The sequence below is a fragment of the Euwallacea fornicatus genome, chromosome 4, assembly GCF_040115645.1.
Source record: "Euwallacea fornicatus isolate EFF26 chromosome 4, ASM4011564v1, whole genome shotgun sequence".
NCBI lineage: Eukaryota > Metazoa > Arthropoda > Insecta > Coleoptera > Curculionidae > Euwallacea > Euwallacea fornicatus.
Genome location: NC_089544.1, coordinates 2296554 through 2313523, shown reverse-complemented (window position 1 = coordinate 2313523; position 16970 = coordinate 2296554). Strand labels below are relative to the sequence as shown.

Here is a 16970-nt window from a genome sequence, read left to right as displayed (position 1 = left end):
CCTCATGTATGAAGCATTTTTGTTTATATTGCCTTGAACCTTTTCCACGTAGCCCCTTCCGTGGTGTGACGACGCAGCCTTCTTAGGTTTACCGTACATGTATTATTGTGTCTAGTGGAGGTGAACAACGAAAAAAATGGACAATTAATAAACAAAAGTCATATATTAAATAGAAACTGAGAGGCAACATATTTTATTGGACTTCAATTATTTACGTTTTCTTCGAGACTCATTGGGATTCTTTTTCATCCACTGCTTAAATTCCATATTAGGACGAATTCCCAGTTGAGCAGATTTCGAATTTACATCCCTCATAATAAAAGGGGAAAACCCTGAAAGCAAATCATTAAAATAAAAGTAATATCTCCTAGTGCCAAGTTTACTGCAATGGTGATTTTCCTGATACCTTCCAAAAAATCAGGACTTAAATAATTTAGCACTATAAATACTACAATACCTGCAATATAGTCGTCATCTAAAGGATTATTCTTCATTCTAGCAAGTCTGCTTGGTCTATTATCTGCCATAGGCTGGTCCGCTACAAGAACAGGATTATTGGGGTGTTTACCTCCTTTAATCTTGGGCAAACTAAATTTCTTTCCCCTGCCTGTCAAAGGCTTTCTTGGATTAATGTGAATTTGCATTTTCCCTGTTTCATCTACAGACACAGCTACCCGTTTTAATGTATTGTTTCCGCACTTTGGGCAAAACTGCTTAGTCATTATGCTGGTAGTCTTAAAACATGTGTAACACCTCAAGATGTAAGTTCTCAATTGCTTGATAATTCTGCCATCCAAAGCACAAATATTCAGGTTCATTTGTTTGAGCACATTTTGCATAGCAAAATCAGTGCTCATGCAGGCAACTGCCACATGTTTGTCTTCCATCAGCTGAGAATTTATCTGTTTCTTGGCCTGTTTGACATTTGATGGAGTAATCCAACCAATATCATCATCATCATCATCTTGATCTTCAGTATCATCTTCACTAAATTTTGATTCATGCTTCACTGGTAAAAGAATATCAATATTTTCTTCCAACTCTAGATCAGCGTTATTAAAATTAAGGCTTCCAAATTTATTTGTCAAACTGTCCTCTGTGGTCTCCTTTGTATCAGGTTCTTTATCATCAGATTTTTCTTTTGTATTTACATTTTTAAGTACAAATAAATGTTTTTTTGATTCTGAGCAAAAATTGTTCTGTTTAGATTCAACAATTTCCTGATCATCTTTTGGTTCTTCAATATGGTACTTTTCATTGTTTAATTTGTTCTCACCTTTCCTAGGAAGGAAAAATCCTGTTATATCAGGATTTAATTGATGAGCTGGTTGTTCAGTATTGATAAGGGGTCTTGGCAAAACTGGTTCACTCCTGAGGTGTTCTACTCCATTCTTCTCCTTTTCTAACTGATATGTTAGTGCAATTACTTTAATATCTGTCGCTGATAAACTCGGATAATCGCCAGTTTTCTTTGCAAAATCTGTTACAATTTGAATGTTTTCTGGGAAGACATTCTTGACCACCAATTCATAGGGCAACATAACTAACCTTCTTAGCTGTCGTTTATTTTTTATTTCATCTATTACCTCCTGACAAGTCACCATGTTTTCTGCAACATTCTGGAATAAATAATGGAGTTAAATAAAAATTACATTAATTAGAAGTAGCCAATTAGGAAATGTATGGTTTCATGTAAGGAGTGAGATTTTGTGAGAGCAAGGTTTTGTGTTATAGTAACCCTTTTTTGAAAACGATGATCTTAATAAGATTGATCCCTTAGGTTTAGGTGTTGGTACTTACGAAAAGAGAAGCATTTTGAATAAATGCTGTGGTGTCTACAACAAGATTCTCAACTTGCTTTACACCTTCAAAACTCATGTTTATAGTATATTTTTTCAGAAACAATGAATTTCTTTTACAATACAATTCATTAGAGATCGAGACTTGTTGCTTGGTGAGAGAATAAACTCAAGTTATTTTATTTATAGGAAAGTAAAAAGAGAAAAAATCATGGTCAAATCGGAATATAAAACACAAGGAAGCAAGAGATTTAAATTGAGGTTAGTTTCGGATTCTTCTTCCCTTTTGTCGTTCAGTTTCCCTGGGTTTCGCAGGCCGGTCATCGTAGTAGCAAGTTTAGCTCATATTGAAGAAAGTGACAGATGTGAAGGCTCTTTAAACTGGGCTATAGGTGTAGATCAGGTTTAGGAGTTAAATTTTAAGAATGTTACCATTGTCCGCGAATTTCTAAAGATAAAAGAAACACTTATATTTTTTGTTCACCAGATGTCAAGAAAATTCTAAAGTTCTTCCCTAAAAATTGTATAAAAACACATGTGATTGTTTTTCACTTTAGAAATTTTTACAAAATTCAATTCAAGATGGTATATAATAGAGCAGGTTCTAATGACTGGTTTATAGTGAATGAGAGGGATAAAAATTACCCGCTCAAAATAGCAGATTCTACCCCCTAAGGAGCTGTCCACTACATAAATAAATAATTAAATAATGTTTATTATTGTTATCAATAAAGAACTTTATCTTATTGGCAAAGACTGTTTATTTTGACCGAAAGGTTATCATGGATTTAGTATGACTGGTGCACCAATGTACAAGTGGTAGTCAAAGCTATCCATTATTTCTTTGACTACGAACCGCCATCTTATACGCATTAATTTTTAAGAAAAAATGTGTTTACTTTTCGCATCTTCCTACCTACAATGTTTGCATTATTTAGAATCAGTTTGCTTACCGTCTTTCAATGCACGAAAGGAAAATGAGCTTTAAAACGGGTATACAAGAACAAATAAATTTTAACATTGAAGAAAAAACTGGAATTGATATGCCGCAAGAAGAGTATGGCGGATCGGAACACAACTTGGTATCATCTACAAGTGTGGTAAGTTTTCTATTACATAAGCCTCATCTAAAAACGGAGTGAATCGAATTTGTTTCAATATCACCGATCTACTAGTTTAGAAACTATCACTACTCGTATTTTAGAAATCTCAGAATTCTTCTGAGATTTCCTTCTGAGTCTTGGCGTGAGTAGGAACGAGAGCACGCGAAAGCGAATTGAGAATGTCTGATTCGAAAATGTCCTATCAATAAAAAAAATGCATTTTTTCACTCTTAAGTTAAAGGGAATTAATGTATAACAGGGTGTTTCAAAAAGGTTGTACAAAACTTAAGGTGGATATGGGCGACATTGCGATGAACAATTTTTGCATAGAAAACCCTAATTAAAAATGAGCTGTTTTGGCTGCAGAGTTATTTGTGTTTAAAAGACTTCGATATTCATTTTAAGGTAATAAAAAAAGTCTAAACAAAATGAACAGTTTTTTGTCTCCCGACTTTTTGAGCTATTGGGAAATTTACGCATTTCTGTGGCTTTACGAGAAAGGATATGGTGAAAACATGACGACACACCTGTACATTTTGCCCGTACTGTGCAGGATAATCTAAACAAATAAATTGATTGCCAATCGATCGGAAGAGGCGGACGTATCAGGTGGCCAGCGCGAAGTCCCGATTTAAGTCCGTTGGATTTTTTTCCGTGGGGCTACATCAAGTCGTTGATGTGTGAAACTCCTCTAGCCACCCAAGAGGAACTATTAGAGAGAGTGTACTTTTCATCCAGCCAAGCCCGTACATCTTAAAACGTGTGTGCCATTCAATAATTAAAAAAACAAATTTATATAACCAGGTTGGGGGTCATCAGTTTGATCTCCTATTAATATGTTTTTTGCGTTATCTTTGATAAAAATGAATTGAATATCGAAGTCTTTTGGTGTGGAAGAGGTAATATAATCGCTTAACAACAAAAATGACTCTGGAACCAAAACGGATCATTTTTGACGAGGGGTCTTCATGCAAATGTTGTTCAGCGGAATATGCCCTATAAACTCTTTAAGTTTGGCACAACCTTTTTGAAACACCCTGTGGAAGGTAAAGTAAACTGGCAGCGGTGCAAGTTCCTCATTAAATGATGATTTAATAGGAGCATTTTTAGATTTGCTCTATTGTTAATCTAGGGCGAAGACAACAACATCATAATTGTAGAAGAATCGTCTGATCCCAACAGCTTAGCCGGGATCCTCTATGTCTGCAAAAGAAAGCTACTCAGGCCCTACATGCGGTTTTTAAGTTTAATGGGGTTGCGACCGATAGTGGGAGAGATCCTCGAACAACACTTCGTTGTAAAGCTCCTTAATTTTCTTTTTAACTTAACGGTAAGAATTACTTGAAGTGCGTCATGGAAAAAACCATGGATGTCCTTAGAGGTCGTCGACAGTAGAAACTGTACTTTCAGGTAATCTTATTTTTAATCATCGGATATTTGCTCCAGTACCTGTCCTGTTTTCGAAGAGATAGAGGGTTTGGTACTATATCACCTACTAATAGTTCTAGTAGAAGTCAAATAAAAGCAATATATTATCAAACTTGCAATAGTTCCCTGATCTCAGGTCTCATATTGCCGAGTTTGCTACACTTTGCTGGATACATTTATGCTTTGTACGTGTTCAGAAAAGGGGATGATAATCAACTGACGGTGTTAATCGAAAGGGTGAGTTCGCATTGCAACTTCGCAGGTAGAAATAGTCCCGAAGCTTGCAGGTATTTATAGTGTCCAGCCAAATACCGAACATACAAATTAATCAGAAACACATAGTGAAAACATTATGGATTTTCGTGGCGGCCAGTTTCATATGGATGCTATCGTCCATCTGTCTGGTCAGCTACATGATGTCCGAAGGAGAAATCAGTTTCAAGTGGTTCGAGTCCAGGCAAGTCGTTAAATTTTGAGTTTCCTTGAAGGCAGAAATGTTCTCCAGAAGTTAACCGAAAGAGGTAACACTTGAGCTTGTTTCTGTTCTCAAGGGAGAATTATCTGGATAAAACTTAAAAGTACCCGTAGTTTGATTGAGGATTATTTTTAGCCCTTATCAAACCAAATACCTACTAAAGATCCTGCTCGTGGTGTGCACAATATGGCACGATATAGTCCAGGCCAGTGTGATTTCGAATTATTGTTTGCAAGTGCAACTTTTGAAAAAATATGTGCAGTTTATCAGTGACAAACTGCTGCTGCAATCCATTAGACCCTTGGAATGGATCAGGGTAGGTATCAGCATTACGTTTAGAAGAGACATACACGGTGTGGGACCTCTCTTTGAAAGACCTTTTCGTTTTCTATTCAAAATTGGTATGGTTTTAAAGTTTACTTTAGAGAGTAACAGAAAAAAATCGTGCAATTGACAAAACTCTCTACAACAAACTAAATATTTAATAACTAATACCATTTCGATCTTGATACCATAATAAAGTATCAAAACAAATCAACCTCAATGTGCCTGGACTTAAGTTTTTCAAATCGGTGGATAGGGAGATGAGGATCGCTCGAATGGCCAGCATGATGGCCTGATTTTACTACATTAGACTTCTTCTTATGGGAATATGTTGGTCCATGGAATTTCGCCAATAATATTTTTAAATTATTTTTGCAAAACTATTGGAAACTACATAATAAAGTGTGAAAAGATCCTTCATCTACAAGTTTTCCCTTTGGCTACATATGGAGCCCGAAGGGTTTCTCGGTAACCGTTTCGCGTATTACATGCAGCTGGACACCCCCTTTGCAACGGATTTTTTTCCAACGTTATATCATTCTCATGCAGGCTGTGAAAGCTTGACGTATGAGTACTTGATCGACCTATAGACTTCTACATTCAGATTCAACATTTCAGGATATCGAAGAGTTCCGAAAATTGCTGATCTACCTGAATACTCAAGTAGCACCGGCAGTTTGCATTTTCACCGTTTTGAATTGGACCTACGCAATTTCGGGGACATTATGGTTGTTCGCCTCTCAGTTTGGCGAAGCTAGGAATAGCGTCCCGGTGTACACAGCCATAAATATTTTCATCGTGGTACTATGGTGGTTCATTGCAATCTTACCATTCATTCAAGTAAGTATGTTGCGTTTGATTTATTTTACGGGGTGCCTCTTAAATGTCTTTACAACGCGCCGCCGCAGTTTACTGGAAGACTTAGTTATATGTGCATTTTGCGGTGGTTGAGGCCACAAGCGGGTAGCAGGTACCCGAACTAATATGAACATTCCTAGCTGGACATTTGCAGGACGGCTGTCCCAGATATCTTGAGCTCACGTCTACAACTGGTGAACTTCAAGTGTTTCCACTATAGGCTTATGCTTACTCGTGGCTTCTTCTCTCTTCTACCTGCGAGCTTTGCCAGGCTGCGCCCGCATATGCCTACGCTTTGGACATGCGCAGCTCGATGTGTGTGTACCTACTTGTCCCGCCTACTTCCCCGTTGAAGCCGATGGGTGACCCTGCCCAACATCCTCATTCCATTTTTATTGGAACACTCATTTCCTCTCGGGGCCCCATCGTTGAACCTTCCTGCATGTATTTTTCGGTTTTACTTTTGAGAGCCTATAACTCGGTTATCGACTTCCATAAACTAAGTACATGAAGTGAAGACATGTTGGTAATTACTAATCATACTTTCTTTCCAAGGCCGCTCGACTCACAATAGCATGCGACAACGTAAAGACTGTGGGACAAGAAGCGAGGACGAGACCGTTTGCTCATCAGGACACCCCCCTGCAAGAGCTGAACTCTATCCTGATATACACGAACAGTCTGAAGATCAATGCTAGACTCTTCAACTTGCCAATAAATGGAAAGTACACGGGGATCACGTTTGCCGTAATTATAATATTTTTCCTGGTGTTGGGGCAAAGCAATATAATTTTAATAAAGGATTTAGAATTTTAGTTTGAAAATCCGTCCAGTATTCACTAAGAATCGTTTTATGTTTAGTGTCTAACCTTTAAGTTCCGTAAGTGCACTAGTTATAGAAATGCGAAATCGAAAGCATGAAGTGCACGAGCGCGCGCTCCGCTGCGGCATTCCGCTCCGCATCGTTCGGTCAATTGCAATCGGCGTGCAGTAACGTATCACCTGCCGCCCGCTTAGGTACAATGCTGTTTCTACGAGCGCATGTGTGTCTTATGCCTGTTCAAATATGCACGTGCAGCAAAATCGCTACACGCACGCGTTAAAAGTTTTATCGTACGCATGTCGAAAAATGGTGCATCTAACACACGCGAAGGTGATTTACCTCTGCGATCGGAGTGCGGTGAAATGCCACTTTCCGCACTTGGTTGATAAACATTCAATGCAACATATAAAGCGCTGCCATTACATTGTGAAATACTGTTAATTAGTTGATATCGCTGTAAATAAATAATTATATGTTTTATCACGGGATGTGCGCTTCCTTGGTCCCTGATGCGAGGAAATTTTAGCAAATAAAACAGAATTATTCTGCTGGTTAGAATCATTTAATGTAATATTTTGGCAAATTAATGGTAAGAATGAATTTGAAATAATATCGCTTGTATGTAAAAATGGGAATTTAGTTGCACATGTTCCTAATCAGTAACGCAACTAGCCTTAGTATAAGGTGCTAAGAATAACAAAACCATTTGAAAATAAATGGCTTTCTTCAGTCAGGCTTACATTTTCTTTAAACACGTTGTTTCGCCATGAGTAGCTGCTTTAAGCTGAATGACGACACCCCCACCCCTAAGCTGGCCAGCAAGAACGCAGCTGGAAGAACGAACCGGTCGGTCGTCCTCCGAGTCAGATGGACATTCTGGAAAAGAAGTACATTCTCCTAAAAATTACTTCGTTTGCAAATAGCATAAAATAAAATAAACTTCAAACTATCCATCCAAATACAGTGTGGTTCACTTTATAAGGAATGTACCCCACCCTTAATAAGACATTACCGATCACGGGGATCGGCTTGCCATCTTACATTATGTACCTCTGCACGATGCATTCAGAATGCAGATAAGCTACCATGGCTTTGTCTAAGATGGAAATTTCCATTTTTAGTTCGGGAATTGAACTTTTCCGGATTTACGGCCATCTGCGGTACCCCGGGCAAAAATGCAACCAAAACGTTTCGAAATATTGGCCTCGCTTATGTCAATGTTATATATATATATGTATATATAAATATATACGTATAGATTTAGGTCCGATAAGATCCCGCAGATAAATTTTTTTCCCACTTTTTACTACAAATATGTGTAAGAAAAAAAATTGAATTTTTCAATCTGAATGCAACGTAATACACTAGATCCCCCATCCGCCCAACCGTATCCCCCATACAATCGGTGCTGTATGGGGGATACGGTTGGGTGACAACCCAAGGTGGCGGTTTTTATTATGGAGGGGGATTATTAATAAAAAATTTCACCCAGAGCGACTTGCTGAGGCCGGCCCTGGATCTATTATATGCCTTATATAGAGCGATGTGAAGGCATGGAACAAGAAAATACTGAAGGGCGATTTTTCCGTTAGAAATTAGTAGGGCATATAGAGAAAAATTAAAATTTCGCTATTCCAGTGGCGCAGCAGTTTTTCCGTCGAAAATATTAAAACAATTTGGTGTCATGAGCGTCCCAGGAGGAATTGACTCTTTTCTCGCTTATAGAAGGAATAATGAAAAATATCGATATCAGTGCGAAAACGTACGAGAAAAATGTACACCCTTTTTGGAAGCGGAAACGAAATAATATACAGGGTGTAGGTAAATACGAGGTTCGTCATATATATGGAATAATGGCAATAACTTTTAAAATAATTTTTCTATTAAAAAATACTTGAAATAAAAGCTACAAAACTGATTTGTAGTCGCTTTTTGGTGACTTTGAACTATTTTTTTTGCTGCCTAAAAGTCCAACGAAGTTCAACTTTAATTTTTCAAATGTGACCCCTATTTCTGACTTGTTCTATGGAATCTTCATTGATTTTGCGCCTATTGAAGTCTCAAATTCTATCGGGGTTCGATAAGAAAACTTAGGAGAATTTTTTTTCTCCTCGTTTTATTAAAAAAATTAAATTCAATCAGAAAAGAAAAATAACAGAAACGCCCTGTATATGTTTTAAACATCAAGTAAATTTCGGAAATTCCAATTTTTAATTTAAATAAAACAGATACTAATATTTTGCTTGGTGTCATAGAGTGGCCAACCCGCTCGATTACCTGATTTAAATCCATGTGACTTTTTCCTTTTGAAGCCATTTAAAAGATCAAGTTTATAAGGCTCGTATCGTCCGTGTACTGCAATTGGTCAGGCAAAACACGTATGTTCAGGTGAGACAGTTCATGCAAAGGATGGCCCGGTATTTGGATAATGACCGAAGACATTTTGAACAAATGCATTGGACATGAAATAACAACAAATTTTTGTAAGCAGTAATTTGTTGTTTTACTTTCTGATTGAATTTAATTGTTTTATTAATAAGCAAAAATAATTGTTTTCTCGCAATTTTTCTTGTCTAATTCCTTTAAATTTGGTATGTCCGCATGCGCAGTGTAAAAAACACGCAAACGCGCTAATGAGCGTATAAAACAGGTCAGAAATAGAAGGTCGCGTTAGAAAAAGCAAAAGTTCGACTTGGCTGGACTATCGGGGGGCAAGGAAAAAGCTCAAAGTCATCAAAAAGCGACAGCAAATTAGTCTTGTGACTTTCCTGGAAATATTTTTTGATATAAAAATTATTTAAAAAGTTATTGCCATTATTCCATACACACATGTGACGAACCCTGTATGTATCTCTTAGCCATCGATACTCACAAAATTTCACTGGAAGACTTCCAGACGTTTAGAGAAAATTGTCACTTCTTTTTTTGAAAACATTTGTCAAAGAAACACCCTGTATTTTCTTAACGAAGCGTTGATTTTAGCTCACATAGCAAACTAGCATGATTTTGTATAAGTGATTAAATTGTTGCTATTGCAATTAGGGGCCTTACCCACCGACAATTAATTGCTAAAGGCGTACTCACGCAAGTAATGGCCGACTTAGGCATGTACGTGTACATAACTGCACTAACACTAAATGATTAAAATGTTCGACCCATCGAAAACCTTAATATACCCAAGATGTTGAAGAGTAGGGTAAGTTACTCCTCTAATGACGTGAAAAACTCATACCTCGTATAAGACCAACAATAATCACGCTATTATTGACTGCATTCTTGGCAGAAATCCAAACATTTCCTACGCTTTATTGTGAGAGAACCTTTGGCCAAAACAAAATTATGATTTATTGTTAAATTGAAAATTCGTTAATTTATGAACGATGGATTACGTATTATTGTTCGATGCGATTATCGGCAAAGCGGCAAAGACAAAGGTTAAATTTATTTTTGATTTTTAAGGTCAATTTGAACGACTAAAAACTGGAAAACAAAGGTAAAGGTCAAAAAGCAGCCCTGATAGTTTTTGAAAATCATTATTTGTGCGTGTGGGTTTATTTTCGTTTAATCTCACGTGAGCTGCGGTGAGACTACACAGGCGCCGCCTTGAAAATACGGGTGGCGCTCACCTTTACTGCGGCGGAAGCTTCGACGAAATGAAAATGTCAGTAGCGTGCCAGAGGGCCGGGAAATAGAGAATAAAACACGCTTTTAAGGAATATAATATAATTTCAACTTACCCGCTACTGATCCTTAAACTTTAACGTTCCTTTGGCATCACTTAATTAAATAAAAAAATGTATAAAAGTAAGAAGTGAATATAATAATAAAAAATATTAGGTAAAAAAAGGAGACAAGTAAAAATAACAAAAAACAGAAACTGATAATAATAATACACGTTTTGAGATTGTACACATCTATCTACACATCCACGTTTCCTCATCAATTCCGAAACTGGATGCCATATCAGGGCAAAAATAGCTTCACCTGGTTCTGGTGATCACCTATAAATTTCTAAATGCAGTTTTGGAGCATCGCCATTTTCTGGTCCAACGTCGCAGACTTTATCTACGCTTACAGGTACCTCTTAGTGACTAAACTTGACCAGAACGAGCGACTTAAAAACATTGTTAACGCAACAGTTAACTCTGCAATGTCCACATGCGGCTGTGACCGGCCTAGTGGACACAGCCAGGAAGGGGGAAGCCCTGATGGCGAAAGGGACGCGCAGCCTCATTTCTTTTTGGTCAACCATTTCGGCAACTTAGTCTTGACCGCAGTCGGTTTTCTTTCATTCCCAGGAAAAGTTTCACTTTTCAAAGTCTGATGCTTTGGAGCAAATGCGATTTCTTCGTTGTGTACTGGTAATCTCGGAGGAGAGTGTAGGATATCGTAATCAGAAGGCTTCCTCTTTTTGGCCGGAGACACCGATTGGGGGCCGAAGTCGCTCTCGATGGTCCTATCCGAATCGCTGTCCAAGTCTTTCACAGTTTTCTTCTGCAGATTAGCATCCTGCTCTTCCAATTGGTCAAAAATCGCGGACAGCTCTAAGTCGTCGATTTCCTCGTTTGGTGGGGCCCGCGTATCGCTACTGTCCAGATCATCCAAAATTTGCTGTCTTACATCGTCTTCAACTCGCGATTCCATTTCATTGCATAGTGCGAGTAGCATGGCATCGTCTCCATCTTCTAAGGCGTTATCAGGAGAACTTTCAGATCCCTTAGTTTGCCGCTGAATATTTTTAAATTCACTGTAGGAAAAATCCTCAAATTCCTCGTAGGGCACTTCGAGGTCCTCCAGGTGGCTCCTGATCTGCAGGTAGATGCACACCGACTTGATTTGGTCAAACGTTATGAAGTCGGGACAGGCGGCTTTTATTGGGGACAAGAGGAATATGTTGTCTCCCACGTTGCGGATTGCTTGCATAATGGTCATTCTGATCATGGGCGTTACACCAAGATCTTTTAGGGTGATCGGGTGTCCCGCCTTCATCAGCACCTCTAGGTGAGTCCTAATGGTTGAATCCGCCAGCTTTCTGAGAGCCGCAACAGCTGTGGACGATCTGTGAGCTTTGAAACAGTCGTAAGTGGTGTAAGCAGAGTCGGAGACTTTTTCTGTTAAAATTGGGTGTCTGCTAATCACCTCTTGAATAGAGGGCTTTCTGACGTTAACGGAATTGATGTTATTCTTTATTATGTTTATTAGTTGTTGCCCGAACTTGTCAATTTTGGTCTCGCTCAGGCCTTCTATACGCAAAAGCTTTAACAATTCTATGCTGGTCGGGGTATGCTTGGCCATTTCCATGAGGACGAAGTCCGATACCACCATGTAGGGCATGCAATTATTGGCGTCGGCTATTTGGCTCCTGCAGTTTCTTAACAATCTATAAAACTTCTTTCGCTCGTCTTTCTCTTCCTCAGTCTCTGTTGCCGCCTCTGTCCTTTCGCTCTCGGTCTGGGACAATTCCAGGACTTTCCTACTAGTACAAGCAGCGCTGGGAACGCCACAAGAAAAGGGTTTATTAAAAGATAGCCATCCAGAAGGTTGGTGCTTCTTCTTGAGTTGGTCAGCTATCTCCGCCGTGGGTTGGGCGATTAACTTCCTAGTTCCTTGAGTCAGGAAATCGGAGCCTTCTTGGCTAATCTGGACAATGAAATAACCAAAGGTTTGGTTTTGTTTCTTAATTTGCCGAAGGAAATTCTTCATGTCTAAAAACTGGCCTATGGCCTTCCACCATTCGTCGGGCTTGTCCCTGCCAGACCCGAAGCAGGGGTGACTTCTGAAGCGCGGAGCCACCCTTGCGCTCATCGAACCTCTTAAAAACAGGATGTAGGTTCCATGTCCATATTGTCCGTTCATTGCTTTCACTGCGGACAAATATTTCAAAGCATCATTGGTGAAATCGTAATTCCCGCTCTCATCGAGTCCCTCGTACATCGAAAACTTCTGTCCAGTTTGCTTGGCACAGTTATCGCAACAGTTTTTTCGTTTTTGTAACTTTAGACTAGGATTCCCTTCGAAATAAGACAAGATGTATTCCCGTCTACAACGCACGGTATACACATATTCACGCATAAGATTGAGCAGGTTTCCGCGTCTTGCAGCTGCGTAACCCTCACTTTTCTCTATCAGGAATCGGTGAATTTTGAAATCGTCATTACAGTAGAATGTGGCGCACTTGGAGGGCAATCCGTCCCTGCCGGCGCGCCCCACTTCTTGGTAATACGCCTCCAGAGAGCCAGAAGTACCATAATGGATTATATTTCTGATATCTGGTTTGTCGATCCCCATGCCGAATGCAATAGTGGCGACTATCACGGGGGTAATATCCCTGGCGAACTTCTCGTGAGTTTTCTTCCGGAGCTCCAACGGAAGCCCTGCATGATACGGTAATGCCGAAATACCCTCGCACTCTAAAGTTTTACTTATATTTTCTGTGTCTTTTCGCCTTATGCAGTAAATAATGGTCGGACCGTTGAACTCCCAGCGGCCTTGCTCGTGGATCATGAACGGTTTCAGATCATTCATAATGTTTGGGCCTTTTACGTCGACCGAAAAAAACAAGTTTGGTCGATCGAAGCCCGAGCAAACACACAGGGGATCTGTGAGCTTCAAAACACTAACTATATCCTTACGAACTTTCCCAGTTGCAGTCGCCGTCATTGCCAGCATCGGAGTGCTGGGAAAGTACTTTTTCAGAAGGCCGAGGGTTCTGTATGCGGGCCGAAAATCGTGGCCCCAACTGCTTACGCAATGCGCCTCATCCACAGCTATCAGCACCATATTCAGTGAAGAACTCATGTCGATTAACAACTCAGTGCCGTAATCACTACTGCAAAGTTCCGGCGTTACGTATATCAAACGGAATTCATTCTTCAGGATTTCCTTTCGGATTTGGCTGGTGTGTTCCTGGGCAGTGCCCAATAAACATGCCGGAATGTTGCACATTTTTAAAGCTAAGACTTGGTCCTCCATGAGAGATATCAATGGAGAAATCACCAGCGTCACGCCGCCGGCATAAACCGCCGGGAATTGGAAGCACAAAGACTTTCCATACCCGGTCGTCATGACTGCACAAGTATCGCGTTTATCAAAGAGGACTGAACTGATAATTTTCCACTGTAATGGTCGAAAGTTCTGATGGCCGAATTTCTGAACGAGAACTTCGCTGGCATGGGAATTTGGTAAATTATCCTCTGTAATCTGTGTGGCTTGAAAACATAAGTCGAAACATTTTTCGGCCACATCGTTGAGCGGTTCATCATCAGATGAATTCATTTTCCCAGCATCTGGCTTAACGTCTATCGCTCCTAAAATAAATGGAGCAACTTCAGAAGATCAGAAAATGAGATGCCCAGCATATTATTAAGTTCTTGTATGTAGCAGAAAATGTTTAATATTTTTCTGAGGCAGGAGTTGCGCACATCTTCGATTATTCTTGAGATGTTGGCCGCAGAAACATCGTAATTTTTATACTATTAAAATCTATGCCTCGTCAACGGAGAACAATGCAGTTTGTCCCGTCCCGGTCTATTTGTGGGAGGCACGTCAAATAGGATGATTATTAAATTTACGATCATTCTCCGATTTCTGAAAGTACTCAAAGAGGACCTGATGGTATAGATCCAAAATTAGCTCTGAGGCTAATTATACTTTCCCAATTCGTTAATGAGATAACGATCGAGACGATGTGAATCGATCGAAAATTTTAGACGCGATTACCGCAGAGATTAGCATATACAGCAGAATGACATGTCTTATAGAAAATAATACGATTTTCTAACGGGATTTAACTTAAGTACGAAGTTGCTATTGTCTGAAGAAAAAAGCTTATATTTGGCAACAAGGCCTGTTTTATAATTATATCGCGTGTCAATAAATGCTGTAATTTAAAAAATTTTACATTCCAAACTTTCCGAAGTATTGTCTAAGCTCATCTTGACCTTTTTCTCAACCCTGTTCAGCGAAAAACCTAAGGTAAAGATTCATCAATATGTCACAAAGATATCGAACTAAAGATCCCTTTTAGTACATTTGTTAAGATCACAAACTGCTAACATAATCTGTATATAAAAAACGAATGAAGCAATCAAAAACCGCAAAAATCACATTTTTGCATTCTGTGTAGGATGTTTTAAAGAACTCACCAAAAATTTCAATTTGGTTTTATATAAAAGAAACCCGTACTAAACTAGGGAACAATATGCAGGGCATGAATCACCCTGTATAAGTCCTTTTTGTTTCACTTGTATAACGTTTTGTTTTTCATACTTGCCGCTTGAATTCAACTCGTGTCACATGCAAATATATTTTTGTGTTTTTGAGTTAGGTGTGTTTAAATATAGCGTAAAAATTAGCATTATGGGATTGCGAGACACACTGTGAAATCCATCCAGTAAAAAAAAAAAAATGCGTAAAAAGAAACAAATAATCACGAAATTCCAAAATGGAAAAATTCGAAAACCTCGAGGCCGTAGATTTTATTGCAGTTATAAATTAATTTATTTTTAAGTAAACGGACTAGAATTCGACCAAAAATCAAGAGAGATAAAATTTCGGCATTAGTTTGAAGAACTTAAACATCAAATATAATTCATCAGTGGCGTATGGGCAAATTTTTTTAAAAGATTTTACCAACCAAGATAAAATTTAAAAGCTTTAATTGCAGTAGATCAACAATAAAATAAAAACCTTTTTTTTTAATGCTCTATAACTCCGCTACTGATCGAGATCGGACACACGCTTATATTACTTTTGGCACTATTTCGTCGCTACGTGAAATAGTATCATGTAATTCTAAAATATCCTGTGTAAACCGTTATTTATGAAGAAAACTTAAAGGATTCGAGGAAATAGATTGTGAATAGGATAGAATGACAAACACTAGAAACTATTTTTTATTGATCCACAAATTCCGCATAACTTACCTGTGCTACAGTGCTTATTTTCAAAGATAAAAGCCGGATCGACGTGAGTTTCATACCTTCCCTGGCCTGAAAAGAAACGTTGCATATACTGAAAGATTCAATCATCATTGGATTGCTTTCCACAAAAGCTTTCTATCTAAGAAACCTGGTTTATCTAATGACTACCTTAACATTTTCATTTTAAAACTAAATGTAATGTACCGTATTTTTTAAATCCCTCTTATATATCACACAAATGTTTCGAATTATTGATTAATTAGCCTAACAACCCTCTACAAATGAAATATATACAAGTAAATACCATTTTTAATTCCTGCTTATCTTAGGACTGCAACGAAATTTGGCAAAATCTATAGAAGCCAAGAAACATCTCAAGCAGTGAATTACTGTACGCCAACATAGTGTTTTAATTACAGAAATCCTGATTCAACAAACTTGACATCACATATTGTTTCTATATGGAATGTCTTCATAAGTTAATCTTGTAGAACAAGTGACGAAAATCTACTAAACCTATATTAATTCACAAAAAACAGACCGCTCATTTTGAGAGTTGGTGAATCATGGGTCAATTTAGTGAAACCTCCTCGATGCATGTGAGTACACATAAGAAAATTTGTACATATCAAATTGCTGTTATTGTAAAAGACATGCGTTTCATGTGATTGAGTTAAGATAGAAACACATCCACAACTGTAAATAAATTGATGCAGTGATTTCCAATAGATGACATTAAGACGGTGTCTGAACATCAAACAATCGGTATATCAAGGGCCAAGTATTTGAGAAGGTAATTAAGAAGTTAGAGATACTGAATGGTTAAAGTTGAGTTTTAATTTGGTTATGCCTTCTGTCAAAAATTAGATATTTCATTTTTAAATCGGCATTAACGCACATGTTATGTAAAGGATGGTCACCTTCATTCAGGGTCAAGCCAAAAACAAATTCCACTGCACTTCATTTCTATTTTATTTTAATTTAACACAGAAGAATTTTATCCTCATATACGTAAATTGTACTTACTTCACTGGTTAGAGTACTTGGCGATGATTAACTTAAGAAACTTCAAATAAAACTTTACTATCAAAGAAAATTATGAAAACGTGAAATATCTGACAGTTTTTGATTGGGTTCCAAGAGCAGCTGACATTGAAATAGGTGTTTACCAATGATTAATCATACTATGAGTGTACTACGAGCAAGTTCAGAACAGGAACGGCTGATCATTGACATTTT

General features: G+C 38.2%; 3 protein-coding genes across 4 annotated transcripts; 1 reads left to right on the top strand and 2 right to left on the bottom strand.

The window, feature by feature from the left end:
- Positions 1-144: 144 nt before the first annotated feature.
- On the bottom strand, positions 145-2101 carry LOC136350869 (RNA-binding protein NOB1). The gene is made up of 3 exons (XM_066303002.1): positions 1801-2101; positions 458-1619; positions 145-332 (listed from the first exon to the last, which is right to left on the bottom strand). The coding sequence occupies exons 1-3, from the start codon at positions 1876-1878 to the stop codon at positions 208-210; spliced, it is 1365 nt and encodes a 454-aa protein (XP_066159099.1). The 5' UTR covers positions 1879-2101; the 3' UTR covers positions 145-207.
- Positions 2102-2609: 508 nt separating this feature from the next.
- GrlHz (Gustatory receptor-like Holozoa) lies at positions 2610-6811 on the top strand. Its single transcript, XM_066302998.1, has 7 exons — positions 2610-2899; positions 4035-4232; positions 4313-4567; positions 4618-4787; positions 4941-5121; positions 5748-5969; positions 6543-6811. Exons 1-7 carry the CDS (start codon positions 2762-2764, stop codon positions 6801-6803), a joined length of 1425 nt encoding a protein of 474 aa, XP_066159095.1. The 5' UTR covers positions 2610-2761; the 3' UTR covers positions 6804-6811.
- A 539-nt stretch (positions 6812-7350) lies between these two features.
- On the bottom strand, positions 7351-16926 carry LOC136350852 (ATP-dependent DNA helicase RecQ-like). Of its 2 annotated transcripts, none has more exons than XM_066302969.1 (4): positions 16758-16926; positions 15735-15800; positions 9866-14117; positions 7351-7686 (listed from the first exon to the last, which is right to left on the bottom strand). In XM_066302969.1, the coding sequence occupies exon 3, from the start codon at positions 14083-14085 to the stop codon at positions 11041-11043; it is 3045 nt and encodes a 1014-aa protein (XP_066159066.1). In that variant the 5' UTR covers positions 14086-14117; positions 15735-15800; positions 16758-16926; the 3' UTR covers positions 7351-7686; positions 9866-11040. The 2 variants fall into 2 exon arrangements, with proteins under 2 accessions (XP_066159066.1, XP_066159065.1); XM_066302968.1 differs by having other exon boundaries at positions 9895-14117.
- Positions 16927-16970: the final 44 nt, after the last annotated feature.